The 25,697-nt window shown below is 34.2% G+C and overlaps 5 protein-coding genes and 1 long non-coding RNA gene across 17 annotated transcripts; 5 read left to right on the top strand and 1 right to left on the bottom strand.

Moving 5' to 3' along the window:
• Positions 1–16: 16 nt before the first annotated feature.
• LOC132911788 (26S proteasome non-ATPase regulatory subunit 4) lies at positions 17–2,236 on the top strand. 2 transcript variants are annotated; one of them, XM_060968717.1, is made up of 6 exons: positions 17–240; positions 672–812; positions 892–1,003; positions 1,083–1,457; positions 1,537–1,825; positions 1,906–2,236. In XM_060968717.1, the coding sequence occupies exons 1-6, from the start codon at positions 215–217 to the stop codon at positions 2,127–2,129; spliced, it is 1,167 nt and encodes a 388-aa protein (XP_060824700.1). In that variant the 5' UTR covers positions 17–214; the 3' UTR covers positions 2,130–2,236. The 2 variants fall into 2 exon arrangements, with proteins under 2 accessions (XP_060824700.1, XP_060824701.1); XM_060968718.1 differs by lacking the exon at positions 17–240 and adding an exon at positions 336–590.
• Positions 2,237–2,403: 167 nt separating this feature from the next.
• LOC132911787 (rhotekin-like) lies at positions 2,404–5,080 on the top strand. Of its 2 annotated transcripts, none has more exons than XM_060968716.1 (4): positions 2,404–2,581; positions 3,589–3,779; positions 3,865–4,558; positions 4,637–5,080. In XM_060968716.1, exons 1-4 carry the CDS (start codon positions 2,435–2,437, stop codon positions 4,961–4,963), a joined length of 1,359 nt encoding a protein of 452 aa, XP_060824699.1. In that variant the 5' UTR covers positions 2,404–2,434; the 3' UTR covers positions 4,964–5,080. The 2 variants fall into 2 exon arrangements, with proteins under 2 accessions (XP_060824699.1, XP_060824697.1); XM_060968714.1 differs by having other exon boundaries at positions 3,862–4,558.
• A 253-nt stretch (positions 5,081–5,333) lies between these two features.
• LOC132911790 (HIG1 domain family member 2A, mitochondrial-like) lies at positions 5,334–25,099 on the bottom strand. 8 transcript variants are annotated; one of them, XM_060968726.1, is made up of 5 exons: positions 24,809–24,969; positions 10,503–10,662; positions 10,254–10,438; positions 5,713–5,850; positions 5,334–5,626 (listed from the first exon to the last, which is right to left on the bottom strand). In XM_060968726.1, exons 2-5 carry the CDS (start codon positions 10,565–10,567, stop codon positions 5,454–5,456), a joined length of 561 nt encoding a protein of 186 aa, XP_060824709.1. In that variant the 5' UTR covers positions 10,568–10,662; positions 24,809–24,969; the 3' UTR covers positions 5,334–5,453. The 8 variants fall into 8 exon arrangements, 7 of the variants coding, with proteins under 7 accessions (XP_060824709.1, XP_060824708.1, XP_060824710.1 ...); XM_060968725.1 differs by lacking the exon at positions 24,809–24,969 and adding an exon at positions 11,202–11,386; XM_060968727.1 differs by lacking the exon at positions 24,809–24,969 and adding an exon at positions 10,822–11,007.
• Positions 6,310–10,025, top strand: LOC132911786 (NHL repeat-containing protein 2). The gene is made up of 9 exons (XM_060968713.1): positions 6,310–6,481; positions 7,373–7,539; positions 7,631–7,790; positions 7,871–8,286; positions 8,365–8,594; positions 8,677–8,902; positions 9,021–9,218; positions 9,292–9,405; positions 9,488–10,025. The coding sequence occupies exons 1-9, from the start codon at positions 6,310–6,312 to the stop codon at positions 9,890–9,892; spliced, it is 2,088 nt and encodes a 695-aa protein (XP_060824696.1). The 3' UTR covers positions 9,893–10,025.
• Positions 6,488–7,187, top strand: LOC132911791 (uncharacterized). Its single transcript, XR_009659077.1, has 2 exons — positions 6,488–6,644; positions 6,782–7,187. It is a non-coding gene; the product is annotated as an uncharacterized LOC132911791 (long non-coding RNA).
• On the top strand, positions 11,400–24,252 carry LOC132911785 (mucin-2). Of its 3 annotated transcripts, XM_060968712.1 has the most exons (6): positions 11,400–11,544; positions 15,475–15,639; positions 16,550–16,868; positions 17,273–18,382; positions 18,461–22,297; positions 22,639–24,252. In XM_060968712.1, exons 2-6 carry the CDS (start codon positions 15,503–15,505, stop codon positions 22,948–22,950), a joined length of 5,715 nt encoding a protein of 1,904 aa, XP_060824695.1. In that variant the 5' UTR covers positions 11,400–11,544; positions 15,475–15,502; the 3' UTR covers positions 22,951–24,252. The 3 variants fall into 3 exon arrangements, with proteins under 3 accessions (XP_060824695.1, XP_060824693.1, XP_060824694.1); XM_060968710.1 differs by having other exon boundaries at positions 17,273–22,297; XM_060968711.1 differs by lacking the exon at positions 11,400–11,544 and adding an exon at positions 14,188–14,562 and having other exon boundaries at positions 17,273–22,297.
• Positions 25,100–25,697: the final 598 nt, after the last annotated feature.

Here is a 25,697-nt window from a genome sequence, read left to right as displayed (position 1 = left end):
TTTTTCTCCATTTCAGCCAATTATTATTGATTAACTATATTTATTTTGAATACATTAATATTTAAAACTTTTCGTAAAACATGCAATCAAGTAAATCAAAAAGGCAAACCGAAACGGAACGGAACGGAATGAAATGGGTTGAGACAGAAAATTATCAGTAAATATGACAGAACGGAACGAAATGGAATGAAACGATTTAGTAATTCGAACCAAGATGGTACTGGAAAGTACGATGATATGGTAAGCTTTTGATATTTATTCGTTGTAAGCTTGCAAGAGGCGTTACATTTTTTGCGTTCTTAACTTATCTTTTTAATTTTCATTGAATTTCATATCATTATATTTCTACGCTTTCTAACGGCAACTATTTTGGCAATTTGTGAATGATAGGATGAGTGACAGTGCAAAGTTGAAATACTTCATAGTATATTCACGATTAACTTTTCCTTCTTGAATTAAATTTAGCGAAAGTAAAATTTAATTTTAAATTTAATTGCAAATGAGATATTTGCAATTACAAATATAATGAGCGATAAGTAAATTGTGATATAAATATTTTGATTTGTATAAATCAATCGAGTACAGGTTATGTGACTAAGATAAAATAGTTTCCTTTAAATCTGTTCATCAAACGTTTATCGTTTCGTTCACACATTTTGGAATACTTACAGTGTCGACAACAGCGATTATATGAGAAATGGAGATTTTTTACCGACACGACTGCAAGCACAGCAGGATGCTGTTAATTTGGTTTGTCATTCAAAAACACGCTCGAATCCTGAAAACAATGTTGGCTTGATAACACTAGCTAAGTATGTTAAATCATATCTTATATACCAGTGATAGAAAATATTTGTTATTTTTTCATTTAAACTTTATTCTTCTAAACAGTGTTGAAGTGTTAGCTACACTTACTAGCGATGTGGGCAGGATTTTATCAAAACTCCATCAAGTTCAACCAAATGGTAATCTATGTCTAATAACAGGAATCCGAATTGCACATGTAAGTATATTAATTATCCTTATGTTCTGTTATACAAAGTTTATAATTGTAATGTCTATGAACAAAAATAAATCAACAGTTGGCACTGAAACATCGTCAAGGTAAAAATCATAAAATGCGTATTGTGGCCTTCATTGGTAGTCCCATAGAAATTGATGAGAAAGAACTTGTGAAATTAGCAAAAAGATTAAAGAAGGAAAAAGTTAATGTGGATGTGATTAGTTTTGGTGAAGAAAGCATTAATAATGAAGTGCTGACAGCTTTCATCAATGCTCTGAATGGAAAGGATGGAACAGGGAGCCATTTGGTCACAGTTCCACCTGGGCCACATTTGTCGGATGCATTGATTTCTTCTCCTATAATTCAAGGAGAAGATGGAATGGGTGGCACAGGCATGGGAGGATCTGCTTATGAGTTTGGTGTTGATCCAAATGAAGATCCGGAATTGGCATTGGTTTGTTATTTTGCAATTGTGCTCCTTAATAAAACTCTCAGTCTTTGTTTTATTTACCATCTTTATCCTATATATACAGGCATTGCGCGTTTCAATGGAAGAACAACGGCAGCGTCAAGAGGATGAAGCGCGACGCGCACAAGCTAATGAAGCAGCTACAAATAAACCACCAGAAACGATTAAAGAAGTACATAACGAAGAGGCAATGTTAAAGCGCGCACTCGCTATGTCACTCGAGGGTGCAGAAACTTCATCTTCAACTGCTGAGAATACTGCTACTCCTGCTAACATAAATGCACCGGATTTTGCACGTATGACCGAAGAGGAACAAATTGCTTTTGCAATGCAAATGTCTATGCAAGATCAACGTACGAAAATTATCCTTATGTAACTATTTACATCTACGTACACGTGTGAGCACATTATTATCATTTATTTTGTTTTATAGAAGAACTTGAATCTCTCAAAGAGGAAGCAATGGAAGTTGAAGAGGATTATGCTGCTGTTATGTCTGATCCAGCATTTTTACAATCAGTTTTGGAAAATTTACCAGGTGTTGATCCTCATTCGGAAGCCGTCCGCCAAGCCGTTGGGTCTCTTCAACAGAACAAAGATAAAGATAAAGAAAGAGAGAAAGAGAAGGACAAAGACAAGGACAAGGATAAAAAATAAAAAAATTATGCTCGTTATTCTACATCATTACAAATACCCTTACTTTATATTAATTGCTGTTCGAATGTGAATATCTACATATATACCAAATATAAGTTTCAGTTTTTTGCAGAAGTTTATTTAACATTTTTTATACCTTATACTAAACATTTTTATAGCTTTGTCAAATGATATTTTTGTACGCAATAATTTTTTCTTAATTTTCCCTTCCCTACATCTTTTCTTTACATATTTGTACAATGGCCGAGAGATTTTGAAACTACGGTCATTTGAAACTGCTGAAAAAAAAGCAATGAACCATCAAAATGGCGCCACGTAGAAAAAGTATTGGCTCTTTACGCGTTCCACTAACTAACAGTTTAAACAAGGAAAATAATTATTTGCGTTCGTTAAGTGATTTTCAAGCACGAGTTCGCAGACGAGAAAGTATTCGAAATTATAAAAATGTAGCTGTGAGTAAATATTATAATTATCTATAGAATTGTATTATTTACTATACGTTGTGTCTTATAATATTTTTTATTTTATCAAGACTTTATTATTAAAAAGTAGAAATTGCCTTCATTCATCTTAATGTTTTGAAACAGACTACATTTGTTAAATATTATTTTAAAATTGTTAATTATCGTTAAGAAAGCATAGGTTATGTTTGACATTTGAAAGAGCCGTTAAAGGACTAAATGTATATGTATAAAATCTAAATTAAAATAAGATATGTATTTAATCTTCTACATAGTAAATTTTTTAAAGATATATTTAAATATTTAATTATAGCATTTTTAATAAATAGAATTCTTTCAATTATATATATTACTTATTTATTTGTTTTCAAAGATATTTAATACAAATACAAATAATTTATATTTCTATTGTCAACAAAAAGAATGTTGCAGTTTTAAAATTATAGTCGTTCATAATTAGCAACTGTCACGTTAAATAATCTATAACGCGCATTTTAATTTTGGCGTAATTGTTATTTTAAATGTTACCTTGAAATAAGGTTGATGAATGGAGAAATTTTGAAAACTGATCTTTTGTTTCATGTCTTGTATAATAATTTATTGAAATTAGAAATTTTTAAAGATACGTAGATAATATTTAGTATTAATATTCTTTACTATCATGTAGTAGTATTTCTATATTCTTATGTGTACATAAATAAAAGAAATAATTTACGAAATAAAGTAACATCAAGAAGTTGTTAAACATTTAATTCATTATTATGAATTAAAGCTTTTCAAAATATTTATTGCAAGTTCCTTTGAAATAGTTCGTACATATAAAAAGTCCTATATGATAAACATTGTATTCATCTTTTCTTACATTTAATTGATTTGTTTTCTTCTGGAAAATATAAACTAAATTATAAATGTTTTCTGTTCAGTCCGTGTTCTTTTCACGAGGTATAATGATTTTAATAATAGAAATCGTTATAAAAATATAATATTTTCCATTTTAGGAATATGATTTGGAGCAAAAAATTAAATTGGAAACTAAAATAAAAGAAGGCTCAGCCAGATTGTTGGCTGCTGCGCAGCATCCTGCACAAAGTTTGGAGGCTGCACGTGCTTTATTTACTTCTAACAAACGAATGTCCGCCTATATGGTTGAGTTAGAAGATCGAGGAAAAGATGCATCATTGAAAACGAGGTACTGGTCTATTTATAAAAATATGTTGTAAATAGGAATGCACGGAAATACGTATAATACTATTTAACTTTGTATGTTTCAGCAGTTCAGATAGCAAGAGCAAATTATCTATCTCGGATCTTAGATTTCCTTTGATGTGGAGAGATTCTGATTATTTTAAAAACCGTGGAGATTATCGAAGATTCGCGATTTTTTGTATAGTTCGAATTGGTGCAGAAATTCAGGATACGAGTTTACTTTTTCCAATCGATAGAAAGCAAACGGATATTAGTTTTCCTGACGTTTTATTATTCAGTAACGTATCAGCTGAATTTGAATTATCTTTAGAAGTTTATAGTCATATTTTGCAAGAAGACTTTAGTATTGCCAGCACTCCGAGAAAGATCAGAAGAACCATTCATTCTTCAATTTCGAAAACAGTAGGTCGAAAGTTTGCGGCCGCTCTACGAAATGAAAATGAGTCTAATAAAGCACCGCAGTTTGAGTTGCTGGCTTACGCAAAGATGACCCTTAATGATACCGATGAGAATATACGTTCACATGATCTAATATTAAACAATGTTGGTAGTAAAGCTAATGCATTGCCGCTTTTCGGACATTTTTGCTGTCGTTTAGCTGTTCAACCGTATTACATCGATAAGGAAGTTTGTGCTGGATTCGCAATTATAAATAATCGACGATGCTGGATACGATTACGAAGTTTCCAAATTGAAGTTTGGAAATCGAAAAAATGTTTGGAAAAATTAGAAAAACCTATGTATACGATTTGTGTAAAGAAGGTAAAATGAAACTTTGGATTATATTTTTTTAAATTTTCTGTCGATATTGAATATGATTATAATATTGTTATATTTTAGGAAACTATTGTCCGCCGATCGAAATCAACGAAAAATCAATTACGTATAATTAATCACCTAAATGGTAACGAGATACGTGATGTTATAGAATTATATTCAAACGAAGATGTTCAAGAATGGTTTGAAAAATTGGAAACATGCATTAAAGAATATGTCAGATGGAAACATGCAGCGATAACAGTTCAACAAATTCGACATTCCGAATATTTGAATGAAAATATAATGAATACTTTTAATGGAAGGAACAAACGACACCGATCTCTTTATGACGAAACTTCTTTAACAGATAATATTTGTAGGGAAGAAAACATACTTTGCTCTACATAAAAGTTTTATTTCAAGTATATTAATATTTGCTAAATAATAAAAATTATAGTTATTAAAACCTGTGAATAATATAAGAATAAAAATTGTAAAAATTTTAATATATAGAAATGCCAATTTTATTTTTAGAACCGACTTACCTATGCATTTTTTCGAGAATAGGTATTTTAAATATATCACCTAAATTTCTCTTTAAATATTATAATAATGCATCAATGATGGTATACTCTCATACCATTATTCATTTCATTAAAAACTTATAGGTATTTCTTTAATAAGATATGTCATTTGACATTTGTGTAAATGAACTTAATAAAATCATTCATAATATTGGATTGTTAACTCCTAACAATAAAGAATAATTTTTAAACAATTTCAATAGTTCATAAAACTTTCATGTTATGCTTTCCTGATGAAATAAAAAATGCAATTGTCTATAATTGACTACTACAGTTTTTACATGATTACTATTAAATAAATCTTTGTATAATAATTATACATCAGTACTTGACTTTTTTCCCATAACTATGAGTCCACCAACCATGGCCATAATAGTAAAAGCTTGTGCTGCAACTCGACTACGCATCATATATTGCGCCATTTGACTATTTCCTATAAAAGTACTATACAAGCCATAACCCAGAGCAGCTACAGTTGCTGTAGCACCTGAAATAAGATATTTGACATAAAATTTTTAGATTGTAAATATATAAATCAAATAATGAAGTTACATTTTTGGAGGTTATAGTTACCTATAGGTACTAAAGGATTCTCTTTGAATTTTTGTATTGTTCCTTTCGGCTGTTTGATATTATTATTTTCATTTAATTCAGTGCGTACTGCTTGAATCCATTCTAAATCACTTAACGTTTCTTGATCTTTTGTTGTACCTACCAGCATTTTTTATTATGTGATAAACTGCAAAGAATCAATTAATTTAGTATATAAAGGACAAATGTCAAGATCGAACTTCACTCGCAAACAGAAGAATATATTTTATGTAACTGACAAACTTTATTGTATACGTTATTTTAAACTATATAGCTTTAAATACATATTTTACCTATTATTTCATATAATTTTCTAATTAAATGTGATAGTACTATACTGCTGTAAGGCGAGTTTATAAAATGTGTGTTCATAGAAATAACCAATCAGACCTGTATACCTTCGCCTAGCCAATTTCTTATCTGTACTATGCGTATGTAATTACTTACATGGGTTTGGAATCCCCTCCATCAATATGTTGTCCCTACTATTTATAACGTATTACTTCTTTTTCTCTATTGTTTGTGCTATTCCATGATATTTTAAATTGTTGAATTTATTTTAATAACAAAAGTCGATACATGGAGGAAAATATGAATGTGCAGGACACAGTAGAAGAATTGATAGAAATTGGTATGGAAATCGCCAAAAGTCAAAGTTTAGAATTGTCGATTAACAGAAAAGAGGAATTGGTATTACAGCATATCAAAGCGTTTTCAATGAAGGAAGCGCGGATCACCGATTTTCAACCAGGTTAATGATTTCACGTCTATTTTATTACTCGATGTTGTATAAAGTGAACATTTCTTGTGACATGTGTATTCTATTGGAATATTAGTTGCATTAAGCTTATTCAATTTATGAGACTTGATTGCGATGTTGATTATTTATGATCTATAGTTTCTAAACTTTGAAGGTAATTCTGTATATGCATATAAGATCCTTATACTAGAAGCTAATTTGAATATATATTTTATTTAGTCATATTAACTTATCTATCGATTTTGAAATTCTCATATCGTAAATATTTTATATAACTTTGGTTTTCGTCAGGCAAAGAGTATTGTACGTGAGAGTTATAAGTGAAATGTTTAAGAAATCCAACGAACAAAGTATGAAGAATATTAGGGGGGTAAATACACCAAGATCGAATCAATCATTACATTCGAATAATAAGAACATTTTACTTACGGAAGAGGAGATACGCGAATACTTCAAGCTCGTAGAATACGAAAAAATGCTTGATCAAGAATTGTCCAATTTGAGGAAGGAAGAGACAGAATTTCGTTCAACTCAAGAAACTATGGATTTATTACATAAATACAATGATATTAAAGATGTAACTCAAATGGTTCTAGGTGCAATAGCTGTAGCAAATAAAACTACGATTAGAAATCTGTATAAACAATATGATTTATCACTGGAAGAAGATTAAAAATTCACATTTTCTCATATATGACATATATGTACCTACATTATTTTTTTTCTGTTACCCACCCTTTTATATATGATTTCTTTATATGATTTTTTCTCTATACTTAAAATTTAATATTTGTCATTTGTTACATTAATTTTGTATATTAATTTTGTTATAGTAATTTTGTAATAAAATTTCCAAACAAGTTTCTTGTTTAAATATGCTAGGTTTGGAATGGTTCAATGTCGCAGAAGGATTATCTATATATCAACATCTTAAAGGAAAAATAGTTATTTTGGATTTCTTTACATATTGTTGCATCAATTGTATGCACGTTTTATCAGATTTAGAGGTTCTTGAGAAACTGTTTTCAATTCAGGATGGCCTTGTTATTGTTAGTATATACAAGATATACTATAAAATATGCAATAATTAATTATGTAAGATTAATAGTTGAACAACATAATACCATTATTTTCCTACAGGTTGGAGTACACAGTGCAAAATTTTCAAACGAAAAAGATTCAAGAAAATTATTGTCAGCAGTACAGAGGTATAATATAAAACATCCAGTTGTAAATGACACTAGAATGTCAATGTGGCGTTACTTAGGAATCGTATGTTGGCCAACATTAATAATGTTAGGTAATGATTGTATATTTACATCTATAGATGACAATTATCTTCAGAGACGCATCAAATAAACAACTTATTCACCCTATTAGGTCCTACTGGTGAATTACTTGCAGTTTTTGTAGGAGAAGGACACAGAGACGAATTGATAATACATGTAGGCGTAGCGTTAACTTATTTTAGATCATTAAATAAAATTCATACAAATGATATTCCTCTGCAATTGGCACAACATTTATTGCCTCTTGGAAATGGAAACATTTTGTTTCCAAGTAAGTTGGAAATCTTTCAAAATGAGCAAGGAGAAAGTTTGGTTGTTGCTGATACAGGCCACAACAGAATTTTAGTAATGGATACTACAGGAAATGTGCAACACATTATTGGTGGTCCTAATCCGGATTTCAAAGATGGAAATTTTGAAACTGCAAAGTTTAATGCACCTCAGGGAGTTTCTATGTTAGGCAGTTTGATTTACGTAGCCGACACTAAAAATCACGCAATTAGGATGGTAGTAGTTTAAACTATCAAATGTGAAATTGTCTTTTTGATACGATGTACGTACGTATAATTAATATTTTTTTTTTAGATAGACCTGATAAGAAAAATAGTGATTACTATTGCTGGTACCGGTGTTAAAGGTCACGATTATGTCGGAGGTAAAATCGGTAAAGATCAAGTTTTAGCTTCACCATGGGATTTGGCTGTTTATAAACACGAGCATGGTAACAATATCACACACGTATTGTTAATTGCAATGGCTGGTAATCATCAGATTTGGGCACTCTTCTTGGAAGATACCATTTGGTGGAAAAATAAGTAACTCAAAATTATTTTAATATGTATGAAAGTTCTTTTTTCATCAATGAGAATCATATATTTTGTTCGTAAATTTGTCTAGAAAATACAAAGAGGGTACTTGTTTGGCGATAGTAGGAAGTGGCACGGAGGAAAATCGCAACAATACGTATCCTTACTCGGCTGGTTTAGCGCAACCATCTGGTTTAACTATTGCCGAAGAACTAAAGATTGCCGTTTTTGCCGATAGTGAAAGCAGTACTATTAGGAGCATAAATTTACAAAATGGACAAGTTGTCGCCATTTGTGGTGGAAGTAGAAATCCATTGGTATGTTTGAATGAATGAATTTCAACAATACGAATTAATTTCAACGATTTCCGATAAGCGAAGATTCTTCTTAATTAATCGAATAATAACTATAATATTGATAATCATGATATCACAGGATCTGCATGATTATGGAGACTTAGACGGTGTAAACTATGCGGTAAAGCTTCAACATCCTTTGGGTATAGCATGGCATCCGAAAGAAAAAGTTATTTATATAACAGACACTTACAATCATAAAATCAAGATAATCAATGTAATCACTAAGCAATGTAAAACCATATATGGTGGTGGAATACCACATGACAACTTTTTAGTATGTTATCTATAAAAGAAGTTTTATAGTTATCAATTTAAACATGTATTTATGAATTCTTTATAATTTATAGTTCGATGAACCTAGCGGTATTGCTATAAGTCCAGAAAAAGGTCTCTTATACGTAGCTGACACTAATAATCACGCTGTGAAAATAATCGAAACGAGAAAGGGAAGCATTGCTACGGTAAATTATTACACATTTTAGAGCGCAGATGTTAAAAATAAAACTGAATGAATAAGTTAACAGTTCATTCATTACGTTTTAGATACCGATAAATATCCCAATAATCGAAGATGATAATTACAAGAATGTTCATTTCTTCGATACTACTATCAGCGAAACAGGCGGTAAATTAAACGTCTTATTCAGTATTAATTTTTCCGATCGTGATTTAAAGTTAAATTCGGATGCACCACAGAAGTGGTCTTTAAATTTGACAACGAGTAATTCTGGATGGATAGCTATGGAAAATTCTGGAGAACTTTCAAGTCCAATATCTGTAAGATTTTTAGAAGGACATGGAACACACGAGGTGCGTGTAAATTTGGATATAGTTGCCTGTAAAACTACCGAGTGTATATCAAAAAAATTGTTAGTAGTGTACCGTGTACATCAAGTATCAGATGCTTCCACTATTGTAACAGAAAAAAGAAAGGTTATTGTTAAATAGTAAATACATTTTTATTTCTATTTCTCTTTTTTTACCGAATATTAAGTATAAAATTATTAATCATATGTTGTAATTTAACTGTGCATGTGCGTTACAGAAATAAAAATGTACAAACGTTCATTTATAAGCCCAAGATAGAGTTGAAAACGTGATTTCTTTCTAAAGTATCCTTTACATTCCTGTTTTAATCAATGAAATTCAACGAGACTCTTAATAAGATTTTGGAAATGTTCATTTTTTTCATTAGTTAGAATCTTCTCTTTGCAATCTGAACGAAAGGTGGTCAATCTTAAAAATAGAAGTAGGGATAATTAAAATTGATGTTTGCAATTATTTAATTTTTGTGTATTTTTGTTTGTACCTTTTCCACCAAGGTTCGAAAGACTCATTCGAAAATGGTAATAATGTTGAAAGAAACTTCGTGTCAAATTTGTCGGGGAACCAATTTTCGTAAAGATCTTTTCGATTTTCGGTTGGCTCAGACCACGCCTTCTGACAGTTCTTCTGTATCCAGCGAGTGAATTTGGTATTTGGTATTTCAAGTACCTTTGAATATTTGGAAAATTTAATAAATTATTGTATAATAGACTTTTCTTTTCGACGTGTGTACCTTCTTCGAGTCTTGGTGGGATACAATATGATATTTACATGGATTAAAAATTCCAATGCCAGCATCGTAGCATGTAGGGGGAATAAGAAATTCGTTTCGATCGTTTGTACGTAATGTTGCTCCACCAGGTCTCAATCCGTATTTAATGCACGTTTGATATCTAAAAGATATTGGTTTAATGAAAGACATATTTTTCTTTCTTTCTTAGCCCCTTCCCTTATCAAGTCAAGTAAATTTTTTAAGATACGATGACGCAGTGTAGTTTATTTTTAATTTCAATATCCGTAGTATTTTATTTTAGTCAGTTACTGCAAATTACTTGCAAATTAGTTGCTTTCAGAAGAATGGTTGGGACATAATTGAATGGTTTCGAGAAGTACGGATTTAATTAATTTTTCTGTACGTGAATACACTTTGTAAACAATATATACACGTTACATTTATTGGAAAAATCTAAGGAATTTTACTTTATTTAATATTTTACGTTATAGGACACATATGATGTGAGGTAAAGTAATGGAAGTAACTAAAAGCATTCAAGCTGTACTAAATCTGTGTATCACCAAGTTCTAATACGTGTGGCTATAATAGTGTAAATGTTTAAATGGGATCATATATTATCTATGCGTTAATTGACGCAACTCCTTATTGCCCATAAAAAAAACGTATTAATTCATTTATGTTAAAAAATTAATTTACTAACGACCTTCATTGACCGATGCATTAAAAATTATATGTTCCTATTAAAACAAAATATTGGTGATTTTCGTATGTCCTGTACGTGTCCACCTACAAAAAGATGATTTACAACAAGTTACGACCCTTATGAAATCATTCAACCACTTTTTCATACAGCAAATTAATAATCTATGACTGATCTCTAATAATAGATCAAAACGTGACAATCTACAGATCGACGAGCTTTATCTTTATCTTTAATCTCTAAAATATCTTCAAGAATGGAACGTGTTTTACCAACCGTCTGTCAGGGAATCTGCAGTACTCCCAGTTATGGCTACGAAAAATTAATCCATCGTTAAAGGTATATCGTTTGTCCTTACATTCGCCTTGCGACCAAATTCCATCTATTCTCTGTAGGCGAGGAAAATATAAGCTACCATGTCCATGAAATGTACCATCGCGAAACTCTCCTTCAAAGGTGGCATCTATTACGAGCAAATAGATTCGGTTCATTTACTGAAATGAGGCTGAAGTGTAGAAGAAGGGGACTAAAGGAGCAAGTGACCTAACGGTAGAAAAAATAAGATATACATATATATACATATACATATATATATATATATATATATATATATATATATATATATATATATATATATATATATCGTACATATATATATATATATATATATATATATATATCGTACATATATATTACAGGAGCAAGTGACCTAACGGTAGAAAAAATAAGATATATATATATCGTTCATACTCTATATATATAGTATAGCATATATATAGTATATATAGTATAGTATATATATAGTATATATATATATATATATATATATATATATATATATATATATAGAGAGAGAGAGAGAGAGAGAGAGAGAGAGAGAGAGACAAAGCGAGAGAAAAAGAAGAGAAAGAATAAATGTGTGCGTATGTGTGTGTATGTATGTATGGTGTTGGTGAAATTTGTATGGTGAATGTATGTATTTTAAGACCGGGATTCTTAAGCCTATGGGTAAATGAAAAACGCGTACAAACTCTAGAACACGAAGCGACGAAAATGGTCGCGTAACGGTACGTGTCGACTTACGCGCGAGAAATGCTCAATGTCGTGCTCAAAAACCAGTACGTGTGCTGTACATACATACTTCTTAGACACAATTATTAGAGTTAGCATGTACATCTTAGAAGACTTAATTCCGAGTTCCGGAAAGGATAACATTCGTATCTCACATACGCACACGATACTCTCTGGTTCTTGCTTTTTCTTTTATTATTTACACTTCACCACCTGCATTTTATTTCCTATTATGGTTGCTTCTTTCTTTTTTTTTTCTTTCCTCTTCCCATAATGCCTTTCACCTTCTGCTTCTTTCATTTTCCCAACGATTCATAGAGGAAGGTGCAAAGTAATGCATTCGAGATCCTTCTGTAATACTTCTTGGTAGTTATACTAACTGTGCGGCAGAACGAATTTGCCAATTCCCTCCATTCCTAGTACGTTCCAAGTGCCCCTGTATTCGCTTCCATCGATGAAACGCGTTTCTTCTCCGGAATTCTTCGATTGCACGTTCATGTTGTGTGTTCAGCCTCTTCTCTATCGGTCTTGTAATTTTGACACAATATCTGAATAATATAGATAATATAAACACAAACCAAATACTATAGCGTTACCATAGAAAAACGTCTCAAATCAAAATATTATATAGTTTCAATTATTTCCACGATATCGAATATGACGCGAAGTGCCTTTAGATTGATCTAAAGCATTTTTCATTTGATTATTTGATTGATCGTCGACACTCGTGCTTTTTCATACAGTTGTGTCTGTTACGTACTCGTCCTTTTTCTTTGTAATTTAATTACGAATTACATATATCTTTTCAACGTGGAATTTGGGAAAAAGCAGTACAATAAGATCGTCCGACATTTTTATGATGGCAATTTTTTCTGCCACTGCAAAATTATTTATTTCCAATATCCGCCGCAACCTGTACGCGTTAAGAATATCAAGTTATCCTGAATTTCAACTATGCGATAAACAATTACGGTTTCTGCTATGATCGTGGAATTTCAACTCGTGACCGATGACGAACGATCGAGGTACCACGGGCAAAATTACATGAAAGAATTTATAGAATCTCGTTTGTATTTCCTATATGTCATTCTACTCTTGTGATACTTCTGCGATTTTTGGGCAGCAGGTCAAGTCGGTCGAATATTTCTTAAAACAGTTGGAGAACAGAGTGGAAAGGGAAGTAGAATAAACGAATACCGTTAAGCGTTCGTCACTGTTTCTCATCGTAGAATAGATAGAACTAAGATACATGCACGTATATAAAAACAAAGTATTTTGCATCTTTTGTCACAATATGAACATACAAATTTGTACAGACATTTATAAAGAAAGAAAGAAAAAAGACCAAGTCAGTCACGCGTGTCTATACTTTGACGAAAGTAGCTTCTACAAAATTTCTTTCGTTACAAATTACGTATCATCGTGTAGGCAACTTATTCAGTCGATGTACCGTTAATCGTTGTTAATTTCTTCCGGCTAAATATCATTTTACTAGCTTAAATACATCACGATATTACATTCACTGTAACGAATTACGAAATTAAAAATAAAAGAGAAGTTAATATCACTTTCGTAGAAAGAAATGGAACTTCGTAGAAGAAATGTGGCAGAATGGTGTCACGATGTTATTACAAAATATTATAATATCATAGCGATGATTGATCGACAACAAGCAGAAGGTTAATTCATTTTTCTTTTTAAATAAAGAACAGGTAGTTTTTATCTGGAAATGCAAAAATGATGCATCGCTCGGTCCACGGATTCGAAGTATCAGTTCCGATCTTTTATTCCATCTTCGATTTACATCTCCTTTTACCCGCGTAACTCAGCTCTACACGTTGGTCCTTCAACTTCATACTATCCCTCCTTCTTTTCTCTTTCTTCCTTTTTCTTTCGATATATATTCCCATGTATTCCGACATTCGTCTGTCCCCCCGCGTAAACCGTTCCAACCAACATCTCCACTCTCCAAGTTCACCCTTTCTCCATCTTTTCGTTCGAAGACTATGTTCCCCCTCTTCGATCACTTTTCTTTCTCAGTCCGATGCACTCGTCTTAACCGAGGATTCAAGCACGTAGTACGCGCTCGTCCAAGGTGGAAGACAGTAGAGACAGCAGGTGATACGGGAAGAAATACAGATCTGCGCGCGCTGTCAAGAAGACACGGCAAAGGATAAAAAGAGAAAAAAGAAACGTAGACAGCGAGAAAAAGGAAGAAGGAAAAGTCGAACGCACGCAGTGTTAATCTTCGGAAGAGTATTCCTTTAAATCACGTTTTTAATCGAGGTAGTTAAATTTATTGTCTCGATATTTACCCTTATACAGAGGTGCATAAGTATCTCGATCGCTCGCTGTTCGTTAAGCGCTGGAATATTGTCACTGTACTAGAAACAATTGTCGATATAGATACGATGAATGTTAGCCGAAGGGAACAATTGAGTAAGCAGGATATCGTCAAACGGCGAAGAAATACAATTAACGCGCTTAAGAGAGCGAATAACGCAGTTTTCATTCGACAAAACATTTCATTTATTATATTCTGTAGATTTTCGGCATTGTCGAAATTTCTCGATTGCACGTTTCCTCGCAATCTCATTGTACGCTCCTTTCTTCGTACGACACACGCCGGTGTATTCCGATATCTCAGGAAATCCAAATATTCCGAATCAAGTGGAATAAGTTTCTTCCTTTCAATGCAAACGATCGAATATATATTCTCTTTCTCGTTTTACTCCTTTTATCACCGGTAGTTATACATCGATTACCCGCGAAGAAATCTTTAATTTAGTTCGAAAGTTTACGTGCTTACGGTTAAATAATTAAATACGATTAACAATCTATTTAGTAATTAAATTGATAGGTTTCAAGTGAATTTCGATAAAAGTCGTTCACAAGCTGCACTCGAGTAAATCGCGATTTACTCAGCGATTTATAACACGACGAAGAACCGGTCGTCGTGTTAAGGCGATGATCCGTAAGAGGGTAACAAGGAACCGTAGGGTCGTTCACCTAAAAGAAAACAGACTCGTCCCCCGTTTATTTTTGCCGATCTATTTTCACGATCATTTTTCTATGATATAGATGGTGTTTACTATGATCTGGCATACACCGGTTTACCGTATTATTGTTAGTTGGTCTTCGTCTTTTACGTAGACGTGTAAATCAGTCACTCGATGATTTGTCCTTTATTGATTGCAGATCGTACAAGAGGAGAAGCATTAGAAATATGTCGTTGGAATCGTCTCATACTACTTTGACCACACTTGTGCTGTGGGCATGTTTAAGTTTCAGCCTGGCTTTGGAACGCCCACTTCCAGAAAGCACCACAACCGTGTTGCTGCCTATGAAATATTTTAAATCTAGGTCAGTATTTCAGTGTTTCATGCATGAATTGAACGTTCGACGAGAGGCACAACGATAAATAACGACAAGATGTAACCACGCGCGTCCTTGCTTCGTAGAATAGCCAATGTAGCGATTCGAGATCGTTATTGGAAAAGAATCGCGCGGAAACTAGAAACGGAGGAGTAAAAAGCTCGTAAAGATTGCAAGAGAGATGCGAAGGATTCTTAACTGAGTTTTGCAGCCGACGTTGCAAAATATATATCGTGAAAAACAAGTAGTAGATCGATTAAACGATAGCGAAATTACCGTTAACGTTTCCTCTGTATTTTTACATTACTTTATATGTCTGTCTTTCCTTTTTCGTTTTGAGCGTGTCTTTAGCTTACTTAAACGTACAGTCATTCGTAAAAATCCTCTTCGTGGATATTAAGTTGAAATTGCAATTTTGTAATACGGTAAAAGCCTGATTGTACGATTTGATCGTGACACACATTCTTTGCATACCGGAATAACCACTTTATAAATATCAATATTAAAGGGAAATAAGAACATTCGAATAAAAATGTAACAATTTCTTCCAATTTCTGTCTTTGTATCCTAGTTTTTCTTTTACAAGAGAACTTCGCGTTATCCAAAATTTTTATTTACATCCAAATTTCGCGTCAATTAATATTCCAATAATCGTTCGTTCGGTTGGTCGGGTAATCAAGAGTATAATGTATTTCGTAGATACAAAATGTACGTACGAAGCACAATAATGACAAGTTCAACTAATTGGCATGCACGATCCTCTGCCAGACGGTCTGCCGATGGTCTAGTATACATCACGTTTAGCGCGAAAAGAATCAGTATTCCAAAGGGTTCCGACTCGTTCGATGATTTTAGTTTGCAGAAGTTTCACGTATTTATAATTCCCTGGAATTTCTAGGGCGGACACGTATCAGGCAATATCGGGTATATCGAAAGAATCGAAAGATACGAAGAACGAGGTTGTTCGTGCAACGGGAAACAACAGGTCACCTGGTTCGACCGGAGTCAAGTTTCATCGATTGCCACCGTCTCCGGCGAATTTGCTGAAACCCGATGGATTTCAATTTTACACGTACAACGAGAGAGGCGATATGATCACGAGGCAAATGACTATGCAAGAGATTCAAGCTTTAATCGCGAGTGGAGGTCCGGATCATTCTAACATGGAGATTCAAGAGCCCCAAAAAGCTGAGGATATACTTACGGGAGGAAAGAAGGTAAAGTAAGATCTGAATTCTTAGAATGAACGGTTGGTTAAACCGAGGAAATAGAAAATTCGGCTGCCTTGTAAGAAAAATTTGAGTACAAGAGTGAAAATTGAAAGAAATTACTCCGATTTGTTTAAGATCTTTTCGTTATCCGTCTCGATTCTAAGATTTGTATTTTTCTTTTTGTTTCTATGATTTATGTAGCATAGGCTTCTAACGAACAATCGTCTATCCTAATACGTATTTTACATCGACGAAATAATATTTAACTTACTTTAATTACGTCTTTCAGTGTCTAATATCGTGCATTTACGCCAAGTTTTATATTATCTCACTGCTTGGTCTTTAAATGTATTATCGTTTCTTGGTTTTGCAGAAGTAACGAGGTAACGTTATGTTGAAATCTTTTCTAGGTAATGGACGTCGTGGAAAAAGTGCAAAGCGTACTGAAAAGCGCTATGGATAAACCGTTATCGACGCTCTCTGGCTCGCACCCGATGATCCCAGAAAACGTGAACGTCGAGTGGAGCAATATTTTACCAGCTATTTTGGCCGGTGACAAATACGGAAATAAGGTCGAAGAAAGCCACTACGTTGAAAAACCTACATCGAAACCGTCGTCATCTGCCAGCTATATCATGCATAAACAGAATGATTCGGTTTCCGATTCGCTCAAGCCTGACGTAAGTGAAATGGTTGCACAGGCGAAACCCGAAGAAACTAACAAATATACAAACGAACGAAACGAGCAAACCAAGAAAAATGAAACGCTGCCGACAATTGCTACGAAACCTACGACTATCTCTTATACGGAGAAATTAATGATCCCGGTATCTGTCATCACGACTGAGCAAAATGTCGAATTGATGGCTCATAATCGTTATACCACTCAGAGTTCTATTTTGCATAAGGTGACTGGAGCGATACCGTTGTCAGAAAGTACTACTACCTACGGATCTAACGTTAGGGAAGAAGAAAACCTGGCATCCACAAGTGCTATTACGAAACCAACAACCATCGGCGGTTCTGTTTTATCGACCTTAGGCGAGTCCATCAAAAATAATTACGATAACATCGGTCTAACGACGAGTGAAACGTTAGAGGCAAAATATAATACATCGCACATTGAAACTGTTACCGATCAGACCGATTCGTTGGTAACACAAACGAAGACAAAACCAACGACCGATATTTCGAACCAGGAATACGATAAAGTTCCATTGAAAACGCAAACACCATCCATGATGGATGCGAATCAAGTTCAAGACACTAAGGAACCGTTTAGCAAATTGCCACCACAGTCTTCTCTACCGTTTACCAAACCGCCATTACAATTTTCTGTATCTTTTACAAAATTACCGCCGCAGTCTCCGGTATCGTCCACGAGTACTCCTGCAAGTACAAATAAATATAGAACAACAACATTGGTACCATCGACGACGATACACGACACAGTAACCAAACCAAGTGATCGTATAAGCGAGCCGATCGAGCCTCCAAAATCTTCTCCATCTATGGAGCTGGTGAATTCTTTATCAAACGTGATCAGTCAAATCTCCAACGACGTTTCTCCCGTGTTATCTTCCTCTTTCGGGTTCCAGTCGATTTCCAGTGAAAACGAGGGAAAACGTAATGACAGTTCTGAAATTACAACGCATCCTTCCACGACCAACGATGACCGAATAGAAAATGCGAATAATACGTCCGAAGAACGTATACAGGAATCGTCCAGCGAAATGACGATGAAATTCGATCCTGATCAAGAGAAGATTTCCTCCGTTACTATATCCGCGCCGATTGTTTCGATGAGTACGACAGAGCTCGATAAAACGACAAACGTTTCGGATATTTCGACGAAATCTGATAGCATACATGTATCGAGTGTTCAGACAAATGTGACAGAGCCAATGACGAATATTAACGAGACACCCGTTACTAGTCCCAACTTTTTACAAGCGATAGCACTTATCGAGAGTATGCTTCATACCGCCTCACCTGCTACGAATAGACCCGTTATCGAATCAATCACTTTGCCGAACGATTTATCAGAGAATTTGTTACCTAACACTGTAGCAAGCTCGCTCATCGCTGATTCTTATTTATCCAATTCGAAGACAAATGAAACACAAGCTGTATTCAAGGAGACAACAGTGTCATCTCCTGAGAAACTCAACTCAACAGAGACTGTTACATCAAATTCGGAGTTGTCTACCTCGGTTAACGAGGGTAGCATGAATGATACAATGAAGAAAGATTCGACAAACGAGAATGATATTTATCGAACGTCGACAACAAAGGACAATCTGTTTACCGACCAGCAGAAAATTGAATCTTCACTATTAAAAAACGAACTGTCCACCGCTTCGGAAACTACGACAGTAGCGTCGTCTACCCTTGATGCTGCTGTAAAAGCTACCGTCGCGGATGGAATATCAACTTCCTTCGCGAATAACGCGTTTAACGAACAGACATCAATTTACGAGACGACAATATCGAGTAACGAGGCTTCAACAAGTACGAACACAGTAACCACAATTGCGAATGCTAAAAATATTACTGAGGGAGTATCGCAGAACAATGATAAAACTTCTACAACATACCTAGAATACACGACAGAAACATCGTCAGAACGCGATAAACAAACATCTACGTATCAGACCGTGGTAGATGAATTGTCGACAAACTTGAGCGGATCTGGCACGGTCATCGCGAATTTATCTAACGCAGAAGAGCATCCAGTGGAGAGTTCGACAGACAAAATTGTACTGCAAAGTCCTTTAAAGAAGACTGAAGAGCAGGCAAAGAATGATACGGTTCACACTATCGCGAACCAACAGAAGATCAACATTTCGAAAAACACAACCATGAACCAACACGAAACTAACATCTTGAACAACGCAGCTATGAACGAACATAAAATTAATAGTTTGAACGACACAGCCGCGAACCAACACAAAATTAACATTTTGAACAACACAGCCGCGAACCAACACAAAATTAACATTTTGAACAACACAGCCGCGAACCAACACAAAATTAACATTTTGAACAACACAGCGGTAAACCAACACAAAATTAACATTTTGAACAACACAGCGGTAAACCAACATAAAATTGACATTTTGAGCAACGCAACCGTGAATCAGAATAAAATGAACATTTTGAGCAACACAACCGCGAATCAGCATGAAACGAACATTTTGAGCAACACAACCGTGAATCAGAATAAAACGAACATTTCGAGCAATACAACCGTAAATCAGCATAAAACGAACATTTTGAACAACACAACCGCGAATCAGCATAAAACGAACATTTTGAGCAATACAACCGTAAATCAGCATAAAACAAACATTTCGAGCAACACAACCTTAAATCAGCATAAAACGAACATTTTGAGCAACACAACCGTAAATCAGTATAAAACGAACATTTTAAGCAACACAACCGTGAATCAGCATAAAACGAACATTTTGAGCAACACAACCGCGAATCAGCATAAAACGAACATCTTGAGCAACACAACCGTGAATCAGCATAAAACGAACATTTTGAGCAACACAACCGCGAATCAGCATAAAACGAACATTTTGAGCAATACAACCGTAAATCAGCATAAAACAAACATTTCGAGCAACACAACCTTAAATCAGCATAAAACGAACATTTTGAGCAACACAACCGTGAATCAACAAGAAATTAACATTGCGAACAACACAATCGTAAGCCAACATAAAATGAACATTTTGAATAACACAAATATGAACGAACATAAAATTAATATTTTGACTAATACACCCGAAAATCAACATATGATCAATATTTTGAATAACACAACCACAACACCTCTCAGCGATACGAAATCTTCCGTTGTCTCGTCTACTCCTGAATCGATAACCACTACTGTAAATTCTATCACGGAGGAATCAAACGAGATCAAAGGTAGTACGATGAATTCGGTAGATTGGAACAGATCGGAGAACAAAACAAAAATTCCCATTGAAATGTATTCGTACAAGAGTAATGTCAGTATGAATAACTCAATAGGAACGCAGTTGTTAGGAGTCGCAAGTAAATTACACAATAACGAGTCGCACATAAATCAGAAGATGAATGATTCGCCAAGTTCGATGTTACAGAACAAAACGAATAATACGAGTATAAATCAGCACACGTGGCAGCGGATCTCGTTGCACCAAGTAATTCCATCGTCGACAGAATTCACCACGGGATCTACCACGTCAACGAAGCACTTCGAGACATCGACATCGACAATGTCGACGATGGTGGACGCGAGTTCGACAAAATATCCCTCAAATTATCAATCGACTCCCGTCAACAAAGCGGAATCGAGTGTTTCCCTAAATGCCTCGAAAAGCATCGGTGGATTGGATACTAGCACGAGCAACGCGAGTGCCGATATTGTCAATTTTTCGAGGCTTTGTAACGAACTGGCAATTAAGTTTTGGGTCGCGGCCAACAGCGGATTGAGTACTGGAAGATCGCTCGTTCTTTCACCGTTTGGCATGACTAGCCTGTTAGCGATGATCTTCCTCGGTGCTCGAGGATCAACGTCAGACCAGATGAACGAAATACTTGGACTCGACAATGTGGCCACTTTCAACCCGCATCTTATTTTCCAGAATGTAACGGACACGGTGAGCTTGGCGAGGCACCAAGGTATCGCGAACGCGGCGTTTGTCCGCGAATTATTTGCGGATAAAGCTAAGGTGAGAAGATTGTTACCGTTTTACAAGGAGCAAGCTCAACAATTTTACGAAGGATTGGTGACCGAAGTAAATTTCGCTACTATCAGTGATCTCGTGCGTCGCCGAACCAATCTATTGATTAGGAAACAGACTGGAGGTAGAATAAAGGATTTCGTGAAGAGCAACACGGTTCCTCTAAGGTCACCGCTGGCTACAATTTCAGCAAACGTGTTTCAGACCGATTGCAACACAAGTTCCGCGAGTACAACAGGCCGAGACGGGGAATTATACTTCGCCGTCTCAGCTGCTCATAGATTGAGGAAATTGATCCCCGTTCCGGCTACAGTTTGGCGATCAAACGTTCTTGCCGGTTATGAGCCTAGTTTGGATGCGACTGTTAGTGCTATTGGAAGTGTGGATAAACTCGTTTCGACCATATTTCTCGTACCAGGTCAACAAGGTCACGCTGCACCCGGTGATACTTTGGATCGACTCGAACAAAGGTTTATCAAAGAATCTTTTCAAGATGGAGCTTGGGATAAACTCCTGAAGGTTCTTATACCTAGACCGAGTCTTGAATTACAAGTACCCAAATTTAGTCATCGATCCATTGTGAACGCTACTGCTGCTTTGAAGAGGATGGGACTCGATCAGCTGTTTTCGACTAACGCTGACTTCAAAGGGATCAATGGAATTGGAAATCGTCTCTTCTTGTCCGACGTTTTACAGGTAATTCTACAGGTTACTGGTAGTTACACAGGGTGTCGCACACTTACTCTGTCGTTCATAAGTGTCTAAACACTTTAGTTATTCTGTAATGGCAGTGCGTGGATTCTACTAAAGTTTACAAATCAATGACAAATTAATAATTAGATGCACCAGTTTCTAAGTTAGTCCTATAAGATCATCAAACTATAAGCTTAAAGCAAAAACGCAATACAAATTCATTAATTCATTTTATTTAAAAAATTCTTGCGATGGAATATTTTCAAGTTGTTTCTCTAAATTTTCTTAATTCACGGTAAACATATTCTCTATACGCTACTTACTCTATAATTGGTCATTTCTAGATGAATCTATTCAGTACGTGCGGCGATGAAAACATCGCTAATGGACGACATCACATGGAAATTTATCCAGCAAGTCCTACTTTACGAAATTCTCGACACATCGACGAACAAACATTCCGTAGAATAAGACGAACAGTCAATATGGAGCCAGCAAACTATCGTACAGTTTCGTTCAAGGAAAGAACGAGGACTATAGAAAGATCAGAAGAGAAACCGAGATTGAAATTGGACCAGCCGTTCCTTTATTTCGTACGGCACAATCCAACGGGTCTCATACTTCATATAGGCCGTTTCAATCCTAGGTTAATATAAAATTAGAACGTAATGCTAGGTTCGTCTCTATGTAATACTTGTGTAGTTAACCTCGCGTATTCTTATATACATATGTATAATCGCATTAGATATTTCGCGCGAGTGTTGCCACATTTATTATCTTTATCCCTTTAGTAGTGTAGTCTGAGAGAGATTCAGGCATGCTGTCGAATAACGAAATTATTAATATTTATTTCGTCCAATTAAAATCTGAACGTATGTATCTTTTTGTATTTGATAGAGTAAGGTAGGTCTATTTGATATTTCAGTCAAGTGCGAAATTCGGATATGAACAATTTTTAAGCGTGTGTGTCACTTTAGTGTGTCATTTTAGCTAATCGTTATTAGCTTAGTATTAGTGTTTTTTATTTACAATACGTTCAATCGACTGATTTAGGGAGACAAGAATTCCAATATAAGTGACGAATGTTATAGCGTAATGTTGCTTATACTACTTACTATATACAGGATGATTTTGAAGTCGCGGTACGTCCGGAAAAGTAAGTTAAATATATAGAATTGGTCTTTTTCTTATGGGGGTTCTTATGGGAGTTTTCGAAAAAACAAAATTTGAAAATTTAAGTACACCTGCACTTTGGAATCGTCCTGTATAATATAATATCGTCGACGACGATTTACATAATAATCTATGAAGCAGTATCATAATTGCTCGTGTGTTACCATCAGGAAACTTAGGAGTTTCATATCCAAATCGCAATTCCAAACTGATCATATCCAAAATGCAATTTAACCAAGTTTGAGCAATTCCTTTGTTGGCAAAATTCTTGTAAAATCTTTATTGTCACGATATGCATATGTTTGCCAAGTCATATTCATTAAATTAATTTAAAATTAATTCAGAAAATGCTCTTGCAACGCATTATTAATATCATTGTTCTCATTATGTATATAATGTATTCTTCAATTTTTATTGCATTTGATATCTAACCCTCCTGCGCTCTTTAGGCTATTTTCGACTGAATTTTATTTTTCTATCGTTACAAAAATTCTTAAGTGTGTAGGAAATAAGAGACAATCCTCGTTAATGTATGTAATTTCAATCGTATTCTAATTATTTTCTTAAAACATTAAAAGCTCTTTTCCAATTGAAACGAAAGCGATATCAAGACATGAGAAACTCGAAGATTGCAGCAGGGTTAACGTACGCATCTATGTTGATAACGACAATAACAATTATGTTTTAAATGAAAATTTATTTTATTCACTTGAATTTCGTGCGCTAGGACAAAATTAAATACAATGGAAACTATTTTTAAAAATAAAATCATTCAGTTAAAAAGATATATGTATTGATTGATTACGCATCATTAGAAAGACACAACTTTCCACAGGATCCGATACTTCGTGATTTTATGATCCAATATGTGATTCACACGATTACTTGTAATACTCGTATTACAATATTCGTGATAACAAAAATTTTTTCCTGAATTCATCATTAATGGACCGTGACGTCCTTTCCCCCTACTATTTCGAAGTTTTCTTTGCTATCAAGTAATAGTCTTCATAAAAGAAAACCAAAAAAATAAATACATAAAAAGAATACATTATTTAAAGATAAAGCAATAGTCAACATTAAAATAGTCCTGAAAGCGTGCTACCAGGAAATCTGATAGCAAAAAAAGCAATCAAAAAAAAAGAAGATAATCAAATAATACATTATTATAATAATAATGATAATAATTTATTTTTATTTCGGTCTCTCAGATCTAAAAGTGGTTTATAATTATTTACACTTAACTCTCCATATTTTTTATACTTAAAACATTTACGCACTAACCTCATCGTAATTTACTTAACCTAATAGATTATAATAAAGCATTGAACAAAAGAATACCTTAATTATACGAAGTTAACAGTAGGGTAGTTTTAAGCGATGAAGAAATGACTATGAAAATGCCACGTAACGGGAAGATAAGTATGTATCTGTTACGGAGTGACACGAAAACACACCTAATCGCTCTGATATTCGACACTAAACTAGCACCCCGCGCGGCGGGGTAGCCGGCGAATTTCGGTTGATGAAGAGTGGAGAGAGGAAGACTCGCAGGTAAGTCAAGCGTGCACGAATAAGACTCGCCAAATTCCCAGAAAAGATATGTTTCCAATAGCGAACGTATTATGTTCCAAATAAAGAAATAAGAAATAAGATGTGTGCAGAAAATAAACGCTCATAGTTTACTTAGTTTACTAATACTAGAAAATAACACTCACAATAATATAGTTGCCATGAAAACAATTTATGGATTTAAAAGGTAGAATATCTACGCTTAGAAATTTAGTAATATATATATATATATATATATATATATATATATATATATATGCAGTGCTAATTTTATTTGATTAAATAAAGTTGATTTAATAAATAGGAAGATTAAAAATGATACGTGCGCTCAAGCCTGCTTCAGTTTCTAATGTAAAATTATACTAAAATATTACTTTAAATCATTTGTATTATTTTAATTGATAAAATTACACTTAATTACTGCAATAATAATAAAAAAAGATTAGTGATGAATTAATAAGTTGTCAGTCAACTTAAATGTAAAAGTAAAAGAGACAATAAAAACTTGAAAAACTTCTTATGAGAATTTGTTCTAAAATTGTTATAGTTCGTTGACCAAAACGAATTTCCCGCTATAGCATTTCAATTTCGCGCACGATTTTAGACGAATGGAAAACCATTCCATTCTAGCCAATAAGGAATCAACTAGGCGAAGTTT

Source organism: Bombus pascuorum, chromosome 11 (genome assembly GCF_905332965.1).
Source record: "Bombus pascuorum chromosome 11, iyBomPasc1.1, whole genome shotgun sequence".
NCBI classification, from domain to species: Eukaryota; Metazoa; Arthropoda; class Insecta; order Hymenoptera; family Apidae; genus Bombus; species Bombus pascuorum.
Note: the sequence above shows the minus strand (reverse complement) of the source record. Positions and strands in the feature narration are given on the sequence as shown.

Excerpts from the sequence above, each read along its gene's own strand:
- LOC132911788 (XM_060968717.1), top strand. The coding sequence starts at position 215 with ATGGTACTGGAAAGTACGATGATATG. Across the intron at positions 241-671 it reads CTGGAAAGTACGATGATATG|TGTCGACAACAGCGATTATA; the intron begins GTAAGCTTTTGA and ends GAATACTTACAG. Across the intron at positions 813-891 it reads GGCTTGATAACACTAGCTAA|TGTTGAAGTGTTAGCTACAC; the intron begins GTATGTTAAATC and ends TCTTCTAAACAG.
- LOC132911787 (XM_060968714.1), top strand. The coding sequence starts at position 2,435 with ATGGCGCCACGTAGAAAAAGTATTGGCTCTTTACGCGTTCCACTAACT. Across the intron at positions 3,780-3,861 it reads GATGCATCATTGAAAACGAG|CAGTTCAGATAGCAAGAGCA; the intron begins GTACTGGTCTAT and ends TGTATGTTTCAG. Across the intron at positions 4,559-4,636 it reads ATACGATTTGTGTAAAGAAG|GAAACTATTGTCCGCCGATC; the intron begins GTAAAATGAAAC and ends GTTATATTTTAG.
- LOC132911790 (XM_060968722.1), bottom strand. The coding sequence starts at position 11,696 with ATGAACCGAATCTATTTGCTCGTAATAGATGCCACCTTTGAAGGAGAG. Across the intron at positions 10,663-11,481 it reads TGCAGATTCCCTGACAGACG|ATATCAAACGTGCATTAAAT; the intron begins GTTGGTAAAACA and ends AATATCTTTTAG. Across the intron at positions 10,439-10,502 it reads CCCACCAAGACTCGAAGAAG|GTACTTGAAATACCAAATAC; the intron begins GTACACACGTCG and ends AAATATTCAAAG.
- LOC132911785 (XM_060968710.1), top strand. The coding sequence starts at position 15,503 with ATGTCGTTGGAATCGTCTCATACTACTTTGACCACACTTGTGCTGTGG. Across the intron at positions 15,640-16,549 it reads ATGAAATATTTTAAATCTAG|GGCGGACACGTATCAGGCAA; the intron begins GTCAGTATTTCA and ends TGGAATTTCTAG. Across the intron at positions 16,869-17,272 it reads TACTTACGGGAGGAAAGAAG|GTAATGGACGTCGTGGAAAA; the intron begins GTAAAGTAAGAT and ends AATCTTTTCTAG.
- LOC132911786 (XM_060968713.1), top strand. The coding sequence starts at position 6,310 with ATGGAGGAAAATATGAATGTGCAGGACACAGTAGAAGAATTGATAGAA. Across the intron at positions 6,482-7,372 it reads GATCACCGATTTTCAACCAG|GTTTGGAATGGTTCAATGTC; the intron begins GTTAATGATTTC and ends TAAATATGCTAG. Across the intron at positions 8,595-8,676 it reads ACCATTTGGTGGAAAAATAA|AAAATACAAAGAGGGTACTT; the intron begins GTAACTCAAAAT and ends AAATTTGTCTAG.